General features: G+C 47.0%; 1 protein-coding gene across 12 annotated transcripts; it reads left to right on the top strand.

The window, feature by feature from the left end:
• The first annotated feature begins 4,167 nt into the window (after window positions 1-4,167).
• PIGV (phosphatidylinositol glycan anchor biosynthesis class V) lies at window positions 4,168-18,893 on the top strand. 12 transcript variants are annotated; one of them, XM_058304046.2, is made up of 5 exons: window positions 4,168-4,428; window positions 5,185-5,279; window positions 6,984-7,123; window positions 12,592-13,713; window positions 15,284-18,893. In XM_058304046.2, exons 3-5 carry the CDS (start codon window positions 7,046-7,048, stop codon window positions 15,563-15,565), a joined length of 1,482 nt encoding a protein of 493 aa, XP_058160029.1. In that variant the 5' UTR covers window positions 4,168-4,428; window positions 5,185-5,279; window positions 6,984-7,045; the 3' UTR covers window positions 15,566-18,893. The 12 variants fall into 12 exon arrangements, with proteins under 12 accessions (XP_058160029.1, XP_071073723.1, XP_058160034.1 ...); XM_071217622.1 differs by having other exon boundaries at window positions 4,168-4,883; window positions 5,195-5,279; XM_058304051.2 differs by having other exon boundaries at window positions 4,176-4,883; window positions 5,190-5,279.
• Window positions 18,894-19,361: the final 468 nt, after the last annotated feature.

Genomic DNA, 19,361 nt, shown 5'->3' with positions numbered 1-19,361 from the left:
TAACATTTGTTTTCATTATATTTAGCATGAGGTGAAATTGTCCCAAGACTTTCAACCAAGTGTTCACTGAGCTAAATACGATTGTTACTTTGGGGGCCAGGGACGGGAATGAATAATTAGTATTTCTCTGTCGAAAGAGGGGAGACAATCAGCTAACTTTTCTCACCCAAGAAGTCTTTCCAGGACTCTTCTAGGGAAAATTAAATGGAAGATTTTCACATCTAGGTGAACAAAGTTGCTAATGGCTAATTTTTCCCCGGGGCCTCCTGAGCTCCATTTTCTAGTCTAGAAAGTGCATTTCTGGGCTGTGTGGAGCATTACCGAGGAGTTCTGTTTCCTGGGTTCCTTTCATCTGCTCTCATGCAATGCAGGGGCAGCCCAGCGTGGTCTCCAGTTTCTCACTGGAGTTACCACGGGGCCAAGAGAACTGCTAGTCACTGAGCTGTGAGTAATTTGCTTTTGAGAAGTAAATAGAACCTAGCCAGTGGAGAACCCAGGGGTGTGGCCAGTAGTTCTTTTCCCAGGCTCCTCCCTCCCCACCCCCCAAATGACCTTAACCTTCTTTCACAGCTGGAGAGGAGCCAAGTCCAGCCTAAACAATACTCTCAATCTCATTGGCTCTTTTGCCCTAAAACCACTGCCACCCCCAAGTGGGTAAGGCCCTTTCCGCTCTGGCCTCTGGTCTGAGAGAAACAAACGTGGGGTCAGCATTTTCTAACTCTTAAAAGGCAAGCAGGGAGAAAAATACCTAGTGGCCATGGCTTTAGAGAATCAGTGTACAGCTCCTGCAATCGGAAAGCAGGGTAGGGGCTTTGTCCTGGGGGTGGGTATCAAGTAGTATGGCAGAGACCAAAAGATGCTTTTTGTAAATGTCCAAGACCTGATTGGTGCCACCCTGGGTGTAAGGATGGATGCAGGTGTCTTGGAAACTGCCAATGAATGCCCTTTAAGCCACAGCAAAAAGATACCATAAAGCTCTGGTGAGGGCACAGCTACCTGGCATCATGGGCATAAGCCTGCCTGCAATCAAATGGAAGTGATAGAAATCAGAGGCCAGAATGGTCACTTTTGCCCCATAATGGTGTGGCCTCAGAGTCAACGTACCAGGTCAGGGTCATCTACTCCAATCATTCCTGTAGGATTGGGGCCATGGAAAGTTTAGTGTCTGGAAACTGAGCTGCTAAAAATAAGTATATGGGGCCATCCCTCTCCCAAAACCTGGGGCTAAGGCCTCCTGATGTGGAGGCAGCAGCAAGACTTGCAGAGAAACAAGTCATCAGGGAGGACCATGGAGGTAAATACTCCATGAGAATTACAAAACTTCCTTCTCCACACCTTCACTGGCAAAACCATGCTCCTCTTATTTATTCAGGGAGTTACAATAACCCTTTACTGAGCACTTAACCTTATGCCAAACAATATCAGATGAGGTAGATATTGTCATTCCCATGAGGCAAAGACTGCCTGTCTTGCTCAGTGTTCAGTGTTGCATCCCTCACCCCCTGTTGTATGCTAGGCACTCTGATATTGTAGAATAAACAGGTAAGATAGGAATTTGGTGGAGGAAAGAATAGGTAGGCATTAAGACCTAGTGTGCCTTGTATAGGATGCTTGGCTTACTGCACAAAGACTCTTGGTAGAAAAAAAGAAAGAGATGGAAAGGAGTAAATTGGGAAGTTGGAGACCTGAATGCATGTCTCTTTTCTTTGTGATTTCACAGCCACTGTAGCTACCAGCTGTGTGATCTCAGGCCAGTCACTTGTACTCTCTGAGCCATAGTTCCCTCATCCATAAAATGCAGATATTGGACTAAATAAATTAAATTATTCGCCAGATCTTTATTGGGTATGCAGAATGCCCTCTCTATGCTGAGAATACCTGGGTGAACAAGGCCCCTGCTTTCTTACATGCCAGAAGAGGGAAAAATACAATGAAACAAGTAAAACTCAGGGACAACATAGCCTGGTGGTGTTAAGTGCTATGAAAAAAAAAATATATAGAATAGGGTGATGGGATAGTACAGGGTGGTGGTTATGGCTGGGTAGTCAGGGAAGGCCTCTATGAGGAGGCAACTTCTGAGTTAAGACCCAAATGTAGTGGGACAGCCAAGGGGTAGTTGGTCAGTAGAGTGTTTTAAACAGGAAAAACAGCAAGAGCCAGACAAGTTCAAGGAACAGAAATACTGTAACCTTCTTACATTTTAGGATTCTGGAAACAGCACTATTTGCATTGTTTGGAATAGAGGGGTTACGGGTTTGTAAATGGCTGGGAGGTGTAGAGTTTTTTCTGGAACCCTGAGATCTAGGTCTCTCTCACCTGCTCTCTGCAGTTCTAATGGCTCAGCTGACTCCGTTTGATGCAGGCTCCATTTTAGCTGCAGACTCTAAAAGCAAAGACCGGAGAGAGCTGCCTCCTCCACTACTCACACACAGCCTTGGAGGCCCAGAATTCCTTCCCATTCCACCCAGTCTCCTTCCAATGTGAGGAAGGGCCAGGGCTTTGAGAGCACCAAGATTCAGCTTCCCTGTTTTCCTGTCAGAGCAGGAGCCAGAAAATGAAACAGGAAACAGAGCGGAAGAGGAGGGGGTTGGGTACTAGAGAAGGAAAAGAAGGAGAAATTGCAGGAAAGTAGAGCTGAGGATCTGGGCAAAGTTTTACCTTTAAAGGGTGACAGTTGAGCTTTTAGAAAACATTCTGACTTGTCACAAGAGAACCCTGTCCTTTTTTATAAATAGGTTTTTTGAGGGAATTTGGTGTGGACTGAAGGAACACTGAGGATGCATGTCTTTTTCCTTGCTGAATTCACAGAGCCAGGACAGTTCATTTCACAGTTCTGGCTTTCAAGCAGTGCTGCTTGGCGCTTCCTGGTCTCCTAGAGATTCAAGCGATCATCTTAGGCCTCGGTCACGTAGAGCGAGTGCCCCTAATTTTGACATTTCACTCACAGGGTTCCGAAGCTGAAAATTGTGCGTCACTGAAAAACCTGGGGGAAGGGCCTTCTAAACTCCATTTTCTCCCTTTTCCTCCAACACCTAACAACTAAAATGTGATTTGTTCTCTAGCCACCTTACAATAAATATCCGGGGGCAGTTCAAGTCTCAGGGTCTGTGATGAATTATTGAGAACCAAAAGATACAGTCCCTGGCCCCCCAAAGAGCTGATGCGTGCTAGTTTCTTTGCCTGGAAAGATAGCAACCACCTCTTTGTTCCCACCCACATGAGTAACTGTTGGAGAAGATAAACCCCTCCCTCAGCCTGGGCTGTGGCCAGAGACTAACCCAGACCCCAGCTTCGTTTTGGAAGGCAGATAACTGAAACCACAGAAGGCTTTGGAATCCTGAGAAACAAGAAATCCACTAACGGAGAAGGATTTATTATCTGTTTCCTTGGAGGAGGGGGCAAAGTTGTTCTAACAGTTTCCGTTGCAGCGGTACCAACTGGCCGCTCCTCCCTAACAGACCGTTTTGTCGAGTTGGCTTTTTTTCTTCTTCTTTTTTGGCCCCACTTCCTATGAGAAAAACTGCTTGAGTGGGGAAGGAGAAAGGAGTCCAGGGGGTGTTCTCCGAGGTTTCCTTCATCCTCATTAGCCACCTGAGGTGGGGCTGGGGTTTGGAGGACAGAAGGTCCCTGGTTGCCGGAGGAGGGAAAAGTCAGGGGATCACCCACTCTTTTCTCAGAACGCAGGGCACCGCTGCTGGCCACAGAAGCCCCAACGAGGCTTTTCTTTCTATTCAGAGAACACCTATGGTGTGCCGCCCCCGGTGCTGAGCCGTTGTTGCCTGACGGCAGAGCCAAGTGCAGCTCTGGCTTCGGTGAAGAGTCTGCAGGGCAGCCCCCAGCTAGAAAAGCCTCGGCACACGACAACTCAATAAATGTTTGCGAGATGCAACCGGGACAAGAGCACCGACTTTGGGACAGCAATCCCGACGGACTAACCGAGGGCGGGGGAGGGGCCTTGGGGGAAGGTGAAGTGAGAGGGAGAACTCTTCCCCCACGGCGGGAAGGTGCTAAAGGGGAGAAGCGCGGAATCGCCGGGCTACGCCGTCCCCGCCCCGCTCGCCCGGAGTCAAGATGGCCGCCGCGGAGGGAGACAGGGCGGTTCCGAGTCCGGGCAGGAGGGGGGCGGGGCCGCCGTCGGCAGCGCTAGTGCGCAAGCGCGTGCCGCTCGGGTCCCCGGATGGAGGGGCAAAGGGTCGGGCCCTGCCTGGGAAGTCGAGACGCGCGGACGCGGAGGGTTGGGCGCTAGCTTGGGAATCCTGGCGCTCTGGGAAGTTGTCAAACAGAGGCCTTGGGGAGGAGGTGGGGCCTGTTGAGCTGGAGGCCCCGCCCCTTCGCCTTGCCGGCCTCTGGCGCCGCCTCTTCCTCCTGCAGCCCGCTCGTCCTCCCCCGCCTTCCGGCCCTCCGGCCTGGCGGGGTTTCGCTGGCCCGGTCGGTAGTAGCCCCTGGGCGGTGGAGGGTGAATGCTAGATCCCCGGTAGCGGCTGTATCTGAGAAGAGCAGGTTAGAACGGGCTTCGGGCCTGGCAGGGCTGGCCGAAGGCGGCCCCTGGCCCAGGGCGGCCTGCTGGGTCTCTGGCCCAGAGGTCCTGGGTCAGTGCTCCGTTTCCACCCCACAGGACGTTAGTCTTACCCAGAGGGTACAATTTAACAGCCCCTCCTAAGTTCTCGGCTAGGGTCCTGCCTGTCCTAAACAGCCAGCAAGAGCTCCTTCTATCCTTGGATCAAGAATCGGGCTAGGATTTGGGAGGCCGGGGTTGTCATCCTGGCACAGGAAGCGCACAGGCCCTTTGACCCGAGGTCAGGTCAGGGTGGAAGACTGAGGTTTCAGAAGCGGAAAACATGGCTCCACCTCTAAAGTAGCCCTGAATGTTTCACTTGACCCCAGTGAGCCTCAGTTTTCACATCCATAAAGCGGGGGTGGGGCGTGGGGGGTGGTAATTATACTGACCTCACAGATACCAATGAGAACCCTGGTGTAAAAATTAAAAACTGCGGAGACCTTTATTACTGACCTCTCTGGGGCCTGTTTTCCTCAGGAGAAAATAAAAGAATGAAACTAGTTGCTTTCTTAACTGTCCTGCCAGTTAAGAAAGCGTTGATTTGGCAAGGAGCATGTTGGGAAGTGAGGTAGACAAGAGGGAGAACTGACTGATTTTATTTGTTTTTTACTTCATTTACCTGTAAGCGAAGTATAGGCTCCAAGTCTCCTGTGTCCCCTGAGGCTGGAGCTTGACTTTGGAGAGGGCAAAAGAAACCTGGAAGCCTGATGAAGAGGCTGAGGTGGGTTAAGAGCTTTTCTGTTCCCAACTCTTCTGCATGTGGTGGGAAAGTAGAGGAAGAGAAAAAGACTTGAAATAAATGTGGCATAGAGAAAGAGCAGCCGCGTGAGGTTGGCTGTGCCGGCCGGCTTCTAGCCTTTCTCTTGATTAAGCGAGTCATATTGGAAATGTTGGATGGCTGCTCTCTTGGGTTTTCAGGCGCTTGCCTTTGAACTGAATTTTCCTGAGCTAACTGGTGTGGAGTTGGCGCCTCCCTTCCTGCCGGCTTCCTGGTGCTGGAGTAAGCAGAGGGCACCCTCTTGTGCTGAGAAAGGGTACTTTTGCTATTGGCCAACCTTGCTCCCTTCCTAGGGAAATTTTATTTTCCTGTGACTTCTGTAACTGTCTTCTTGCTCTTAACATGAGATATGGTGGAAAGAATGCTTGTGGCAGTGATTTTGCATTCAGAGCCACTTTGCTGGTGATGCCATATCACTCATTCAGAACCCAGGCTGAAAGGGCCTGTTTGTATGCTAGGCCCTGGGAAAACAGTAGTGAGCAAGGTAGACAGAGCCCCTGTCCTCATAGAACTTCTAATCTCTTAGGGCTCACAAGCAGCTAAATAAGCAATAGCAATAAACATGACAAGGCAGAGTGCAAGGGGAGCATATCACATAGTCTAGTGAGAATCAGAGTAGTCCAGAAACAAGTGATGCCTTGAGCTTATGTAAGTATTATCCAGATAAGAGAAAGAAGAAATCTTCCAGTTCTCTGTATTAATTTCTCAATTTAAGCACTTTTTTTCCCCTTAGGGATAGCTTTTCTTCACCCCATACTATCAGCTGCCTGTGAGGCTCTTGTCCCCCTTCTGATTTCCCAGACTGGTGTTTGAAAATTCTGTAGGTACCATTGCTACTTCTTTTAGCCCAAGGAATTGGGGGAGAAAAAAAAAAAAAGGCCTTAAAATGCATTCCTTGTCTCAGAATTTCTTTGCAACTGTTTATACATTGCTGTCATTACAAAAAGAGATGGGTTTTCTTCATCCTTAGCTGTCAACCCTGTCTTTGTCTTAAGTTTGTTTTAGCAACATGAGCTGACTGAGTGGTGGTTTTCTTTTCCTTCTTCACTGAATTTAATAGACCAGTTGAACACACTTCAGAGAACTAAGCTGCATTGTAGTCAGTATATGGCTTCCAGTACAGTTCTCTTCCTCCCTTTAGGGACTCTGGTTGGGGACCTAGTTATTTATTCTGGGCAAGAAGAGGGCACAAACCAAATAATAGCAGGCACATCATAGATTTGTGAGGTGCTCTTTCCCAGTTTAGTTTCTTTCACCATCATGACAACTTGGTGAGATAGGCAAAGTGTTCTGTGCATAATGAACTGAGGCTCAAAGGGACTAAACGAGAACTTGTAAAAGACAGAAGCAGGACTTGAACCAAGGTCTTTGGTTCCTGCACAGGGGCACTCAGCAGGCTCTTAAAGATTTTCTGCATGCTTGGCTTTCTAGCTTCATGCCTATCTGTTTGGAACTCTTGCTGGGAAAACACAGTGCTTCAAAGTGATACCAAGTGGTCCCATCAACCTTCAAGGTGCTTTCCCCTCATCTGGGCAGTTAGGTGATTAAGCCTGCCACAGAAATGCTGAAAGGGGAGGTTCCTGTGAAGAACGCTTTCAAGAATTTGCCTTTGGCCTATGTGTGACTTTTCCTCATTGGGTTTTGTAGCTTAGAAGCCTGCAAGAGCTGAGTTCTGGTAGCAACACCCCTGGATTCCTGGTGGTGAGAACATGTGGTCCCGGGACCCATGCCGGAAAGAGGTGCTGAGATTTGCATTCAGCTGCCGCGTCCTGACTCTGGTGCTGCAGGTCAGTCTCTGATCCTTGTCCCTAACGTGCCACTGCTGCACGACTGGGCTAGACACCAAGAGTTGTTCCCACCTCCTTCCCATCTCCCAGAGGAACACAGCCTGTGCCCCTCCCTGTGGTTGGAGCCATAGAGACATAGACTTTATAACTGAAAAGCAGGCAGAAATCCCACAAATGAGCTATTAATCCCTAATTTTACACATGAAGCTACAGAGGCCCAAAAAGGTTAAGTGACTTTCCCAAAATCACATAGTAAGTTAAAGAAGGGCCAGAATTAGGCCCCAGGTTTCCTAGCTCCTGAGCTAGTGATCTTTCCAGCAGTCCAGGATGTTCTGTAACCTGAGATGCCCTGAGGGCTTGACAGCCCAAAACATTGCCCTGGGTCCCCTTGCAGAAGACCAAGCACTGTGTCAGTTGAGTGGGAAAGAGGTGGCACTGTTCATGTCCTGAGAGGTCCGGGTGTTCGTGGAATCAGTCTTGTCTCCTCTTCTCATCGGCGTTCCCCCCGCCCTGTGCTGCCTCACCCACACACAACCCTCAGGATGCATTTGCCCCTTTATAACTGCCTTTCCCCTCCAAGGCTGTCCTTGATAGATATTTTAATCAGTTTCCCATAGATGTGAGTTATATCTGATGCTTAGCAGTGCCTAGTGCCTAATAGGCCTCAGTCTGTGTTCATAAATGAAGGACTGTTGTGTGTATATCAACACCCTGGAGATGTTACATTAGCAGAATTTTATATGCCTTTTATTGTCAGCACTACTCTTTCTAGAGGAGAGGTTCTTAACCTTTTTTTGTTCCACAAACCCCTTTGCCAGTCAGGTGAAAACCACGGGCCCCTTCTCAGAATGTAGTGGCAGATAGTTTTATGACATTCAACATCGGAAGTGAGAGAAAATAAAGATAATCAAGTTGATTTTTCTTTTTTCACTTCAAGTTCACAGACCCCCTGCAATCTTTCCCTGGACTCCTTGGGAGTCTGTGGACCCCCTGGTTAAGAACCCCAACTCTTGAGGTTCCTTTGGGGAAACCTTTCCTCTCTCCTTCCCCACTACAAGAAGGCATAGCAGGCTCTGCTGAGTCCCAGGTTTAGTAAAAAGTGCCTTGGAGCACTTGGAGGCGGGGGCTGTTACCTGTGACTGTCACACCTTTCCCATTGGTTTCCACTATTTGAAGTGATCTGATAAAGAAACCAACCAAAATGAGAAAGAACCTCAAAAATGAGGCTATGCTCCTGTTGTCAGGCTGGGGAACCTGACTCAAGGATGGCTCTGACCAATATCAGTTGAGTTTTTGACATACTCTAAAGAACAATACTGTTAGTTGTCATCTGGACAGGAAACCAGAGGGTGATTTTGGAATTAGTATATTTCCCTAGACATTGTACTCAACCACCAAAATTTTATTAAGGTCCTAATATTTTCCAAGAACCGTGCTAGATGGTGAGTATAAAAAAAGTTGTAGTCCCTTTTCCCTTAAGGAGCTTACAATCTAGTGGGGCCAAAAGATATTTAACAATAAGTGCTATTTCATTCTCTCTCCCTTTCCCACCTCCTCCACACCCAGTTTTAAAGTTCATGCCTTTAGATTATATCTCTAGTTCCCCTTCTGTTGCCATCATTTACATACAGAGGCACAGGACATTCTTTGTCATTCCTTGAAGGTTTTTGTTCCTGGTTCACTGTCGCTCTTTCCTGATTTACTTCTGTTGTTTTCTTGGTGATTTCAAAATGAAGATGAGACATCCTAATTTCTCAGTTCCTTGTCCTGCTTCCTTCTAATGATCTTGACCTCCCCACTTTCATAGTCATACCCCAGACCCCCATCCCTACCAAATTATCTCAATTTTAAGCCTCCCATTCTCTAACCACCTCCTGTCTTTCCAGCTCACTCCGGCTGGTTAGAAGAGCTAACACATCTTCAGTCCATTGATCCATTGTTCATTGATCCTACCACTATTTCACAGTCCCTCACCCTCATCCTGGCTTCAGTTTCCCCTTTTTACCCAGCTCAGATTCCACGGTCCGTCGCAGTCATCATTCCCAGATATACCCACTCAACTCTCTGCCCCCCTCTCCTTATGTCTTATTTGCAAGGCAAAAGCCTAGCCTTGTTAACTCCAGCTCTCTGCTTACTCCACATCTGCACCTGCACAGAGAGAAATGCACAACTGTGCTAACTGGTCTCTCTCTCTCTCTTTTTTAAAAAAATATAGCATACATTTGTTTTTTCCATACCCCTGTTAACACAGTACCTTCTTTGGCATTGATGCAAGAATATTATAATACTGCTCTTAATACAGTCCATAAGTTACATTAATTTTATTTTTCCCGTGCATCTCCATTTCTTACCACCTTGAAATAGTGATACACATTGTTCTCGTTCATAGAAGAACATTCTTGTATTTGTACTATTTTTTCTAATAGGGGTTTGCAGCTAGAATTTTGAATGCCAAAGTTCTATTTATTAAGTAAAAAAAAATTTCAATCTATTTGTACTATTAACCACAGTCCTCATCACCTCCAGGTTCACCAAGCTCTTCAGTCCCTAGATTATTCTCTAGCTTTCTTTGAATTGCTGACTGGTCTCTCTATTCAAGATCACTAACCCCAATGAAGCCTTAGTGCTACCTGGCAGTCTTAGTGCATTTCTCCCAAACTTTCCTATTTATCAGAATCACCTGGAGAGCATTTAAAAATCCCAGTGCCTAGGCTGCTCCCCAGGACAGCAGTTAAAATCTTCAGCCCTGGGGGAGAGGTCCAGGCATCAGTATTTTTTAAAACTGCTGGGTGACTCCAGTGTGCATACTGTTTTGAACCAGGGTCCTAGGTGACTTGTTTTACACATTTTCTTTTCTTTTTTTTTAAGATTTTTTTTTTTTAAAGATTTATTTATTTATTTAATCCTCCCCCCCCTCCCCTGGTTGTCTGTTCTTGGTGTCTATTTGCTGCGTCTTGGTTCTTTGTCCGCTTCTGTTGTCGTCAGCGGCACGGGAAGTGTGGGCGGCGCCTTTCCTGGGCAGGCTGCACTTTCTTTTCACGCTGGGCGGCTTTCCTCACGGGCGCACTCCTTGCGCGTGGGGCTCCCCCACGCGGGGGACACCCTTGCGTGGCACGGCACTCCTTGCGCGCATCAGCGCTGCGCATGGCCAGCTCCACACGGGTCAAGGAGGTCCAGGGCTTGAACCGCGGACCTCCCATATGGTAGACGGACGCCCTAACCACTGGGCCAAAGTCCGTTTCCCTTAAGATTTTTAAAATCTATTTCTCTCCCCTTCCCCCGTCTGCCCCAGTTGTCTGTTCTCTCTGTCCATTTGCTGTGTGTTCTTTGGTGTCTGTTTCTATTCTTGTCAGTGGCACCCGGAATCTGTGTCTCTTTTTTGCTGCGTCATCTTGCTGCGTCAGCTCTCCATGTGTGCAGTGCCACTCCTGGGCAGGCTGCGCTTTTTTCGCATGGGGCAGCTCTCCTTACAGGGCACACTCCTTGCGCATGGGGCTCCCCTACGCTGGGGACACCCCTGCATGGCAGGGCACTCCTTGCGCACATCAGCACTGCACATGGGTCAGCTCCACACCGGTCAGGGGGCCCTGGGTTTGAACCGTGGACCTCCCATATGGTAGGCGGATGCTCAATCTGTTAAGCCAAGTCCGCTTCCCATTTTACACATGTTCTTCTTTCCTTTTCCCCCATCCTCACTCTCAACTGATGACTTGCTTTCCTGAGTGAAAGCTCACAAAAACAGAAGCAGTAAGAAGACACTTCCACTTGCTCCCCCCATCCTCCACCTCCACCATCCTGCACAACAGCTGCACCTCTGTGCATTGCCCCTGGCGACTGGGCGAACTCCCCCACCTGTGTCAGCTGCCATCCTGTTCACCTGCTCCAGCAATTCTCCTCTTTCTTCTACTTCCTCCAGGGTTTCCTTTCCACTGGATTATTCCCACTGGCATACAAACATTTATCTCCCACCTTAACAAAAAGAAAAAAACTTTACCTTAACTTTACATCCTTATTCATCTACAACCCCATTCCTCTGCTCCTCCTCAACATGGTTGTCTGTACGCACTGTCTCAAGTTTCTCTTCTCCATTCTCTATTGAACCCACTCTAAGCAGGCTTCTCTCTCCTCCCCTGCACTGAAATAGCTGTTGGCAAGGTCACCAGTGACCACCGCATTGTTAAATCCAATGCCTATTTTCGGTCCCCATTTTACTTGACCTACCAGCAGCATTTAGCAGAGCTCATCACTCCCTTTCTTCACCTGGTTCTGAGACACCATGTTCTCCTGTTTTCCCCTCACTCACTGACTGTTCCTTCTTTATCTTCATTGCTGGATCTTCACCTTCCCTTTTTTTTTTTTAAGATTTATTTTTTAAATTTATTTTTCTCCCCTTCCCCCCTCCCAGTTGTCTGCTCTCTGTGCCCATTTGCTGTGTGTTCTTCTGTGTCTGCTTGTCTTCTTGTCAGTGGCACCGGGAATCTGTGTCTCTTCTTGTTGTGTCATCTTGCCGCGTCAGCTCTCCGTGTGTGTGGTGCCACTCCTGGGCAGGCTGCACTTTTTTTGCACAAGGCGGCTCTCTTTGAGGGGCACACTCCTTGCGCACCCCTGCATGGCATGGTACTCCTTGCACGCGTCAGCACTGCACGTGGGCCAGTTCAGCACATGGGTCAGGAGGCCCTGGGCTTGAACCCTGGACCTTCCATGTGGTAGGTGGATGCTCTATCAGTTGAGCCAAATCCGCTTCCCTTCACCCTCATTCTAACTTCCAGATCTTGACGTGTCCAGGGCTCAGTCCTCAGACTTTTCTTTTTCTCTATCTGTACTTTCTCATAGGTAATTTCTTTTTTTTCTTTCTAAGATTTTATTTATTTATTTATTTCTCCCTTCATTGTTTTGTAGTCGCTGTCTGCTCTTTGTGTCTGCTCATCTTCTTTTTAGGAGGCACTGGCAACTGAATTTGGGACCTCCCATGTGGGAGGGAGATGCCCAATGGCTTGAGCCACCTCAGCTCCATCTCCGCTCCACCTCTGCTCCTGCTTTTTGTGTCTCTTATTGTGTTTCCTTGTTGCGTTGTCTTGTGTCAGCTCACTATCTTAATTGTCTTCTTTAGGAGGCACCAGAAACTGAATCTAGGACCTCCCATGTGGTAGGCAAGCGTCCAACTGCTTGAGCCACATCCACTTTCCTCTCCTAGGTAATTTCACCCAGTCTCAGTCTCACATTTTAAATGCCATCCATGCACTTATGATTCCTAAATTTCTATCTCCAGCCCTAGTCTCTCTTCTGACCCACGATGCATATAAAATCACTGCCTTGTTGATCTCTGGTTTTTGATTCCAACTCAAAGTTAAGTAGTCTGAAACTATATTCTTAATTTCCCCCAACAAGCCTATTCTTCCTCATTTTATTAAATGGTAATTCTTTTCTCCCTGTTGCTCAATAATAATCCTATTTCTCCCTCTCCATAGGCCCTGTTCAATGCCATCATCCCTGATTACCGTGCAGAAGCCTTTTCGCCTCCTCACCTGGCCCCTTCGGGCTATGTGGACCAACTTGTAGAACGTCTTCTGGGTGGCCTGTCTCGTTGGGACGCTGAACACTTCCTGTTCATTGCCGAGCATGGCTACCTGTATGAGCACAGCTTTGCCTTCTTTCCTGGTTTCCCACTGGCCCTGCTGGTGGGGACAGAACTGCTGAGACCCCTGTGGGGGTTACTGAGCTTCCGAAGCTGCCTGCTAATTTCAGTAGCACTGCTTAACTCCTTGTTCTTTGTGCTGGCAGCACTCGCACTTCATGACCTGGGCTGTCTGGTGTTGCACTGTCCCCGCCAGGCCTTTTATGCGGCGCTGCTCTTCTGCCTCAGTCCTGCCAATGTCTTCCTAGCAGCTGGTTACTCAGAAGCTCTGTTTGCCCTCCTGACTTTCAGTGCCATGGGACAACTAGAGCGAGGCCAAAACTGGACTAGTGGACTCCTCTTTGCCTTTGCCTCCGGTGTACGTTCCAATGGGCTGGTCAACGTTGGCTTTCTTGTGTATGCCCAGTGCCAAAGCTTTTTCTCTTCTATCACGGTGGAGAGTCCCCGGAGACAGGTTGTTAAGCTGATGGCCTCTGTGTTCTTGTCAGTGCTCACACTTGGCCTTCCCTTTGCCCTCTTTCAGTATTATGCCTACACCCAGTTCTGTCTGCCAGGCTCAGCCCACACCATCCCTGAACCCTTGCTGCAGCTGGCTGTGGACAAGGGCTATCGAACTGCAGATGGAAATGTGCCGCCTTGGTGCTCCTGGGCCCTTCCCCTAATATACAACTATATTCAGGATATCTACTGGAATGTTGGCTTTTTGAGATACTATATGCTCAAACAGGTGCCCAATTTCCTGCTGGCTGTACCAGTGGCTATACTAGTTGTCTGGGCGACTTGGACATATGTGACCACCCACCCTTGGCTCTGCCTTACACTTGGGTTGCAAAGGAGCAAGAAAAACAAGACCCTAGAGAAGCCTGATTCTGGTTTCCTCAGTCCTCAGGTGTTTGTATACCTGGTCCACGCTGCAGCGCTGCTACTGTTTGGAAGTCTGTGCATGCACGTTCAGGTGAGGTGGATTCCTGGGTGGGATTAGGATGTGACTATGGAAAAACCCTTTGGCAAGGGAACAAGGAAGACAGAAAACTTCTCTCATTTGAGTGACCCATATCTAATTTATTCATTCAGCAGCTCTTTGGGGGCTTTCTTTATGCCAGGCCCTGGGTCAGACCACTTGGAGTAGAACATGTATGAAATTAAAATTGTGCACTCATGGCATAAATGGGTGGACAGATGTTTAACAGATAAAATTGTAGTACAGTGGCATAGAAGAGGATTACTGTTTTAAAATAAGGGTTTGTGGAAGCTTGGAGGAATAAGTAGCTAACTGACTGGCGCTAACTAATGTGATGCTGAAGAAGGCATCACATTTAAGTTGGGTCTTGAAGAGTAAGCAGGAATTTTCCACAAAACTAAAGGAAGAACATTCTAGGCAAATGGAATAATGTGTGTAAAGACTTGAGGGTTATGAAATGCCCTGTTTCAGCTGAGATAATAGGAATAAGCAGGGAGTATCTCTGGGACCTTCCCTAGTACACCATGACATCTAGAATTTCTACTTGAATATTGACTTCTTGTGACTCTCTGAGATCAGGTAGGTGCACAATTTTCAGAGGCCATATCTAGTGTTTGGGGTGGTAGGAATAGAGAGGGATGAAAGATAGTGATCATACATCTCTTTTTTTGTTCCTGGCTCTGGCTCCAGTTTCGGTATAACCCAAGAAAGTAATTTTGCCCCCAAGCTGACCTCTCCTTCGCAGTTTCTGCCTGTTGAAGGTGCGCACTGACTGTTTCTAAAGTTATCTGTGTACATAAGAGGCACGGGAAGTAAAAGGTAGCATTCTCTATTTGTAGCTAGGTTAGCTAGTAGAGTGAGTGCCAGCAAAGCTTAGAGCTTCCAAGAGGTTCGATGCGAGAGGCTGTTTGGAGACCTGGCTCTGAACTCCCCTAGGCGGGAGTCAGTTGGACCATGGGATCCCCTGCCTCCGTCCCCTATGCTTTACTGTTGCTATGGGATGAGGGAACCACCTCAGATTCCTACCACCTACATGACAGCCCAGAGTTTAAGGACCAGGCAAGCCCTGGGCTAACATGGGGCCCCACAGACTTTTTAATATTGATTTGGTCCATTATTTAGTAGTGTGTAGCTATGTTTATCTGTAACATTGAGGATGCCTGACTGGTGTCACATACATTTTTTAATTTTTTTATTTTTGAGGTACTGGGACCATGGATTGAACCCAGGACTTCATATGTGGGAAGTTGGCGCTCAACCACTGAGCCACATCAGCTCCCCTAAGTTGTTTTTTTTTGTTTGTTTGTTTACTTGTTGTGTGGTTTTGCTTTTAGGAGGTACCGGGAACCAAACCCAGTACTGCCCATATGGGAAGCAGGCGCTCATCTGCTTGAGCCACATCCGCTCACTCCCTCACATCTTTGTAAAGCAGATTCTAAGCTCTGCTGAATTCCTTTTCTAGTGTAATAATCGTGTCATGGGGAACAAGGCCCCCAGCTGGTCCAATTTGAGTCAGTGACATCCTACTTAATGTGTGGGTCTTTCCCTCTCCTATGATTTCCAGGTTCTCACCAGGTTTCTGGGCTCCTCCACACCTATTGTTTACTGGTTTTCAGCTCACCTGCTTCAGCATCGAGAGCCACTGCTGAGATCCCTAGAGACTGTGACTCAGAAGCATCTTGCAGGAGACTCCCCACCAGGACAGAAGGGCCCCAGAAATCCTATCGTGGAACTTTTTTACAACTGGAAAACCTGTTCTCCAGTCACACGAAACATTCTAGGCTACTTCCTGACTTACTGGCTCCTGGGACTACTCCTTCATTGCAACTTCCTGCCTTGGACATGACCTGGAATCTCAAGGGACAGGCTTGCAGTCGACTTAACCAGGGGTCTGAAAATACAAGTGCACACTGGGACAGCCTGTGCTGCCTGGGAGTATTACTCGGTCCGTTAGAGTCTCTCTCTTTTCCTCTTTTTCTCTGTCTTTGAAGGTTAGCTAGGGATGGGAGATATGTGAGCAGCTAGAGAGCCCCTTCTGGTCCTGGCTAGGACAGATTTTATAGTAACTATTTTCTCTACAAGTGAAAATATCTTTTTCCAAGTTTAAAGTATGCTTGGATCTGTCTAGTCATCCAAACATACTAGATATAGTCTTGGACCTACCGCTGACTCACATGTAAAATTAAATTATTCAAATGTAAATTTCACCAAAGACTCTAGCTGACAGGCTGATCATCATCCACATAGGATGGTGGCAGCCTGAACCGTGTAGCAGTAGTCATAAAGTGGGACCATCTTTTCTAAATGGGACATGGTTTCTGATGATTTTTTTCATGATTTGGCAGTTTAGCTATTTGATAACTATTACTAAGATGCAAATTAAACACCATTCAGTTATACATGCAGTGAGTTACCTTTTGAAAAATAATACAAATTACATGGGAAAAAAGATTTTTCCAGGAAAATATTAGGGTAAAAAGAATGCTGCATGAAGAGCAGGAGGCATGGATTCTAATCTCTGAGGAAAACCCCATTTATCGGCTGTATGATCTTGGGCAATTAATCAGAGCTTTAGTAACCTCTTCTGGAACAAGGACTAACAATACTGTTCTTACTGTGAGTGGGATGGAGGCCATATCATCTCTTGTAGGTCCCTTTCGGCTCTGAGTTCTTAACAGCTGCCTTGAACAGAATCATCCCAGTCTAAACACTTACGTAGGGACTCAAACATGATTTCAGGAGAAAATCTGTCAAGTTCTCCTGCTTTCAGTAATTAATAGAAACTCCACTTGGGTGCGACTGAAAGGTAACATAAGTTATCTTTCCTTTGAATGAGGGAAAGCAGTGACACCTGGCAAATAAGACTTCTGCCCTGCCTGAGTAAACCTACATCTGGGAAGCAGATGTGGCTCAAGCAGTTGGGCACCTGACTACCACATGAATGGTCCTGGGTTTGTTTCCTGGTGCCTCCTAAAAAAGATGAAGAGAAAGCAGATAGCGAGCGCAAACAATGAGGGGGGCAGGAGAGAAATAAATAAATCTTAAACCTACATCTGGCTAATTTTCCTGCCATTGTTGTGTGTCTGTGTCTGCTTGAGTGGCAGACATAAGTTCGAGAACATGGCAGCATGAATTGGTAAATCATAGGTAAGGCCAAAGTTGAATGAAATAGTATCTTTTGTTTTCTGGCCTCCATTTGGTTATGAGACCATCACTATAGCGGTGGTAAGGTAAAAAAAATAGCTGAGCTATTTTTGCTCATTCCTTGGGCCAGGTAGGAAGCTCTGCATCATCACCACTCAATCTCCTTTTAAGCCCAAAATTCCAGCAAGCAAAACTCTCCAAAATAGGTAATCATAAGCAGTTTCTGGAGGGCCCTGAGAATTGAAATTTTGACCCACTCTCTGTGAGAGAAAGCTAAACTTGCTAGCTGAAGGGAAGCTCTTGGCTGAACCCCAGCACCCTCTGGTTGTAGCTGCTGGTCAGCCTGGCCAGTAAGCATTTCCCATCCATTGCCCCCAGCACTAAGCACAACTGAGCAAATTTGGTCCAGAGTCAAAAGCTTCTGAAAACATACACATAAATTGGGACAGCCTTCTGCCTTCTGCCAAGACACCCAAGTGCCCTTCTTGGCAAAACACTCTCACCCCTGTCCTAGTGTCCCTCCATTTGGCAGAACCTGTTCTCTCCTTGACAACAGCTGCAAATCCAGGGACTTCCACCCTTTGTTCAGGAAGAGCTGGGGTCCTGTTTCAGCTCTTTATTGCTGAGGTAGGAGCACTAGATTCTTTGCTCTCATGGAATCTCCTCTTTACCTCCATTTGGGGGATTATAGGGACTGCTTGTTCCCCTCCTGGAAGAGGTGACTCAAAGCACACAGGGTAGGATGTGATTTCACTGCAGTGGCAGTCTCAGCTTAACCTTCACACTACATCTTATCACCCCAGAAATGAGTGATTTCAAGGACCAGAAAACCTATAAGTGGAATTCCTATCTTCTTGACTAATACCAAGGAACTAAATCATTCCAATTCTCTGCAAAGCTGTCATGGTTACAGCTGATAATCAAGGAGATAACTGAGGACCACAGCTAGGTGGAAGCACCGGGTATGACCTGCAGACGGACAGACAGTTTTGTGTCTGACCTTGGAGGGATCTAGTTGCTGTTCTCTAAAAATCTAAGGAGTGGGCTAGTTTTATGGCCAGCAGCTGTCCTTTTACCATCCTATTACAATCTTTAATAGGCTGGAAAGAGACTTGAAGGGCCCAAGGCAGGAAGCTTCCTGTTTACCCTGAGGTCTAACAATGCTGCAGCTGGGTTGAGCATCTACAATTTCAGAGAAGAGTCATTTCCTTCTGAAACCGTACTAAATCAGAAACCAGACACTTCATGTACCTAGAGGTAGATGCTTTTTGTTCTTTAATGAAGGTGGGAGGAGAAGAAGTGTTTGACAAGTCTTTACCAGTCCCCATTGAAAAACTAACTTCTTTTCCTGAATAGACCCTCTCTTTCTCTCTTTCTCTCTCTCGCTCTCTTTTTTTTTTTCTTTTTTGAGGTGCCTGGGGCAAGGGATTGAACCCGGGACCTCATATGTGTGTAGCCAGGACTCAAGCACAGAGCAACATCGGCTTCCCTGAGTTAGTTTTATCATTTGTTTTGCTTGTTGTTTGTTTTGGTTTTTTTTAGGAGGCACTGGGAACTGAACCCAGGACCTCCCATGTGGTAGGCAGGCACTCAACTGCTTGAGCCACATCTGCTCCAGACCCTCTTTTATCTAAAAATGTGATGTGTCTAGTAGGCTCAAGGGATTTGAAATTGATCAATTAACTCAGCAACTGTTTATTAATGCCTATTTCAGGGGCATTAGCTGATGACTCAGCTATAATGCCTGTCCTTAAGTAACTGTCTAATAGAGTAGCTAGCAGATATACAGAAATATTCATCAAGGTAGGAAGTAGTAAATGCTAGGGGGCAAAGGGATACTTAAGCTTTTTGCTCTGTCTCTTTGTTCTTGAACTTTTTATGATGAGGCTGAATTAAGATTTTACTTGTCAGGGGGTGGGTGTAGCTCAGTGGTCTGAGCACAAGCTTCCAATGTACGAGGTGCTGAACGAGGTGCTGGGTTCAATCCCTGGTACCTCCAAAAAAAAAAAAAGGGTTTGTGCACTTTGAAATTAGTAAATGAGCTGCAGAACAAGTACTCTAAATTCATACAAGATTCCTTCCTGCTTAGGATGCCTGAGAAAATTGTGTAGCAATGGCATTTGAGCTGGACTTTGAAGGCTAGGTAGGATTTGAAAGTCAAAGGCAGAGAATGAATATAGGAGGTAGATTAGGGAGAGCTTGCTCTGAGTGGAGCTGGGGTATTACCATTGTTGAGATCGAGGCCTTGAAATCAGCCCCAAGCCCAGCTCAGCCATATATACTAGCTTGAGGCAGATATTGAATCTCTAAGCCTCAGTTTACTCATCTGTAAAATGTGACTAATACTATCTACCTCATAGATTTGTTGTGAGAATTAGTTCCCACATGGAAAGTGTTTAGAAGGGTGCTAACAAAGGAATAAGAGTTGCATTTTGGGGAAGCAGATTTGGCCCAATGGATAGGGTGTCCGTCTACTACATGGGAGGTCCAAGGTTCAA

The sequence above is a fragment of the Dasypus novemcinctus genome, chromosome 9, assembly GCF_030445035.2.
Source record: "Dasypus novemcinctus isolate mDasNov1 chromosome 9, mDasNov1.1.hap2, whole genome shotgun sequence".
Lineage (NCBI taxonomy): Eukaryota > Metazoa > Chordata > Mammalia > Cingulata > Dasypodidae > Dasypus > Dasypus novemcinctus.
This window is presented reverse-complemented; position numbering and strand designations above follow the sequence as displayed.

Coding starts and splice junctions, on each gene's coding strand:
- PIGV (XM_058304046.2), top strand. CDS start 7,046: ATGTGGTCCCGGGACCCATGCCGGAAAGAGGTGCTGAGATTTGCATTC. Junction 7,124..12,591: donor TCCTGACTCTGGTGCTGCAG/GTCAGTCTCTGA, acceptor CCCTCTCCATAG/GCCCTGTTCAATGCCATCAT. Junction 13,714..15,283: donor GTCTGTGCATGCACGTTCAG/GTGAGGTGGATT, acceptor TATGATTTCCAG/GTTCTCACCAGGTTTCTGGG.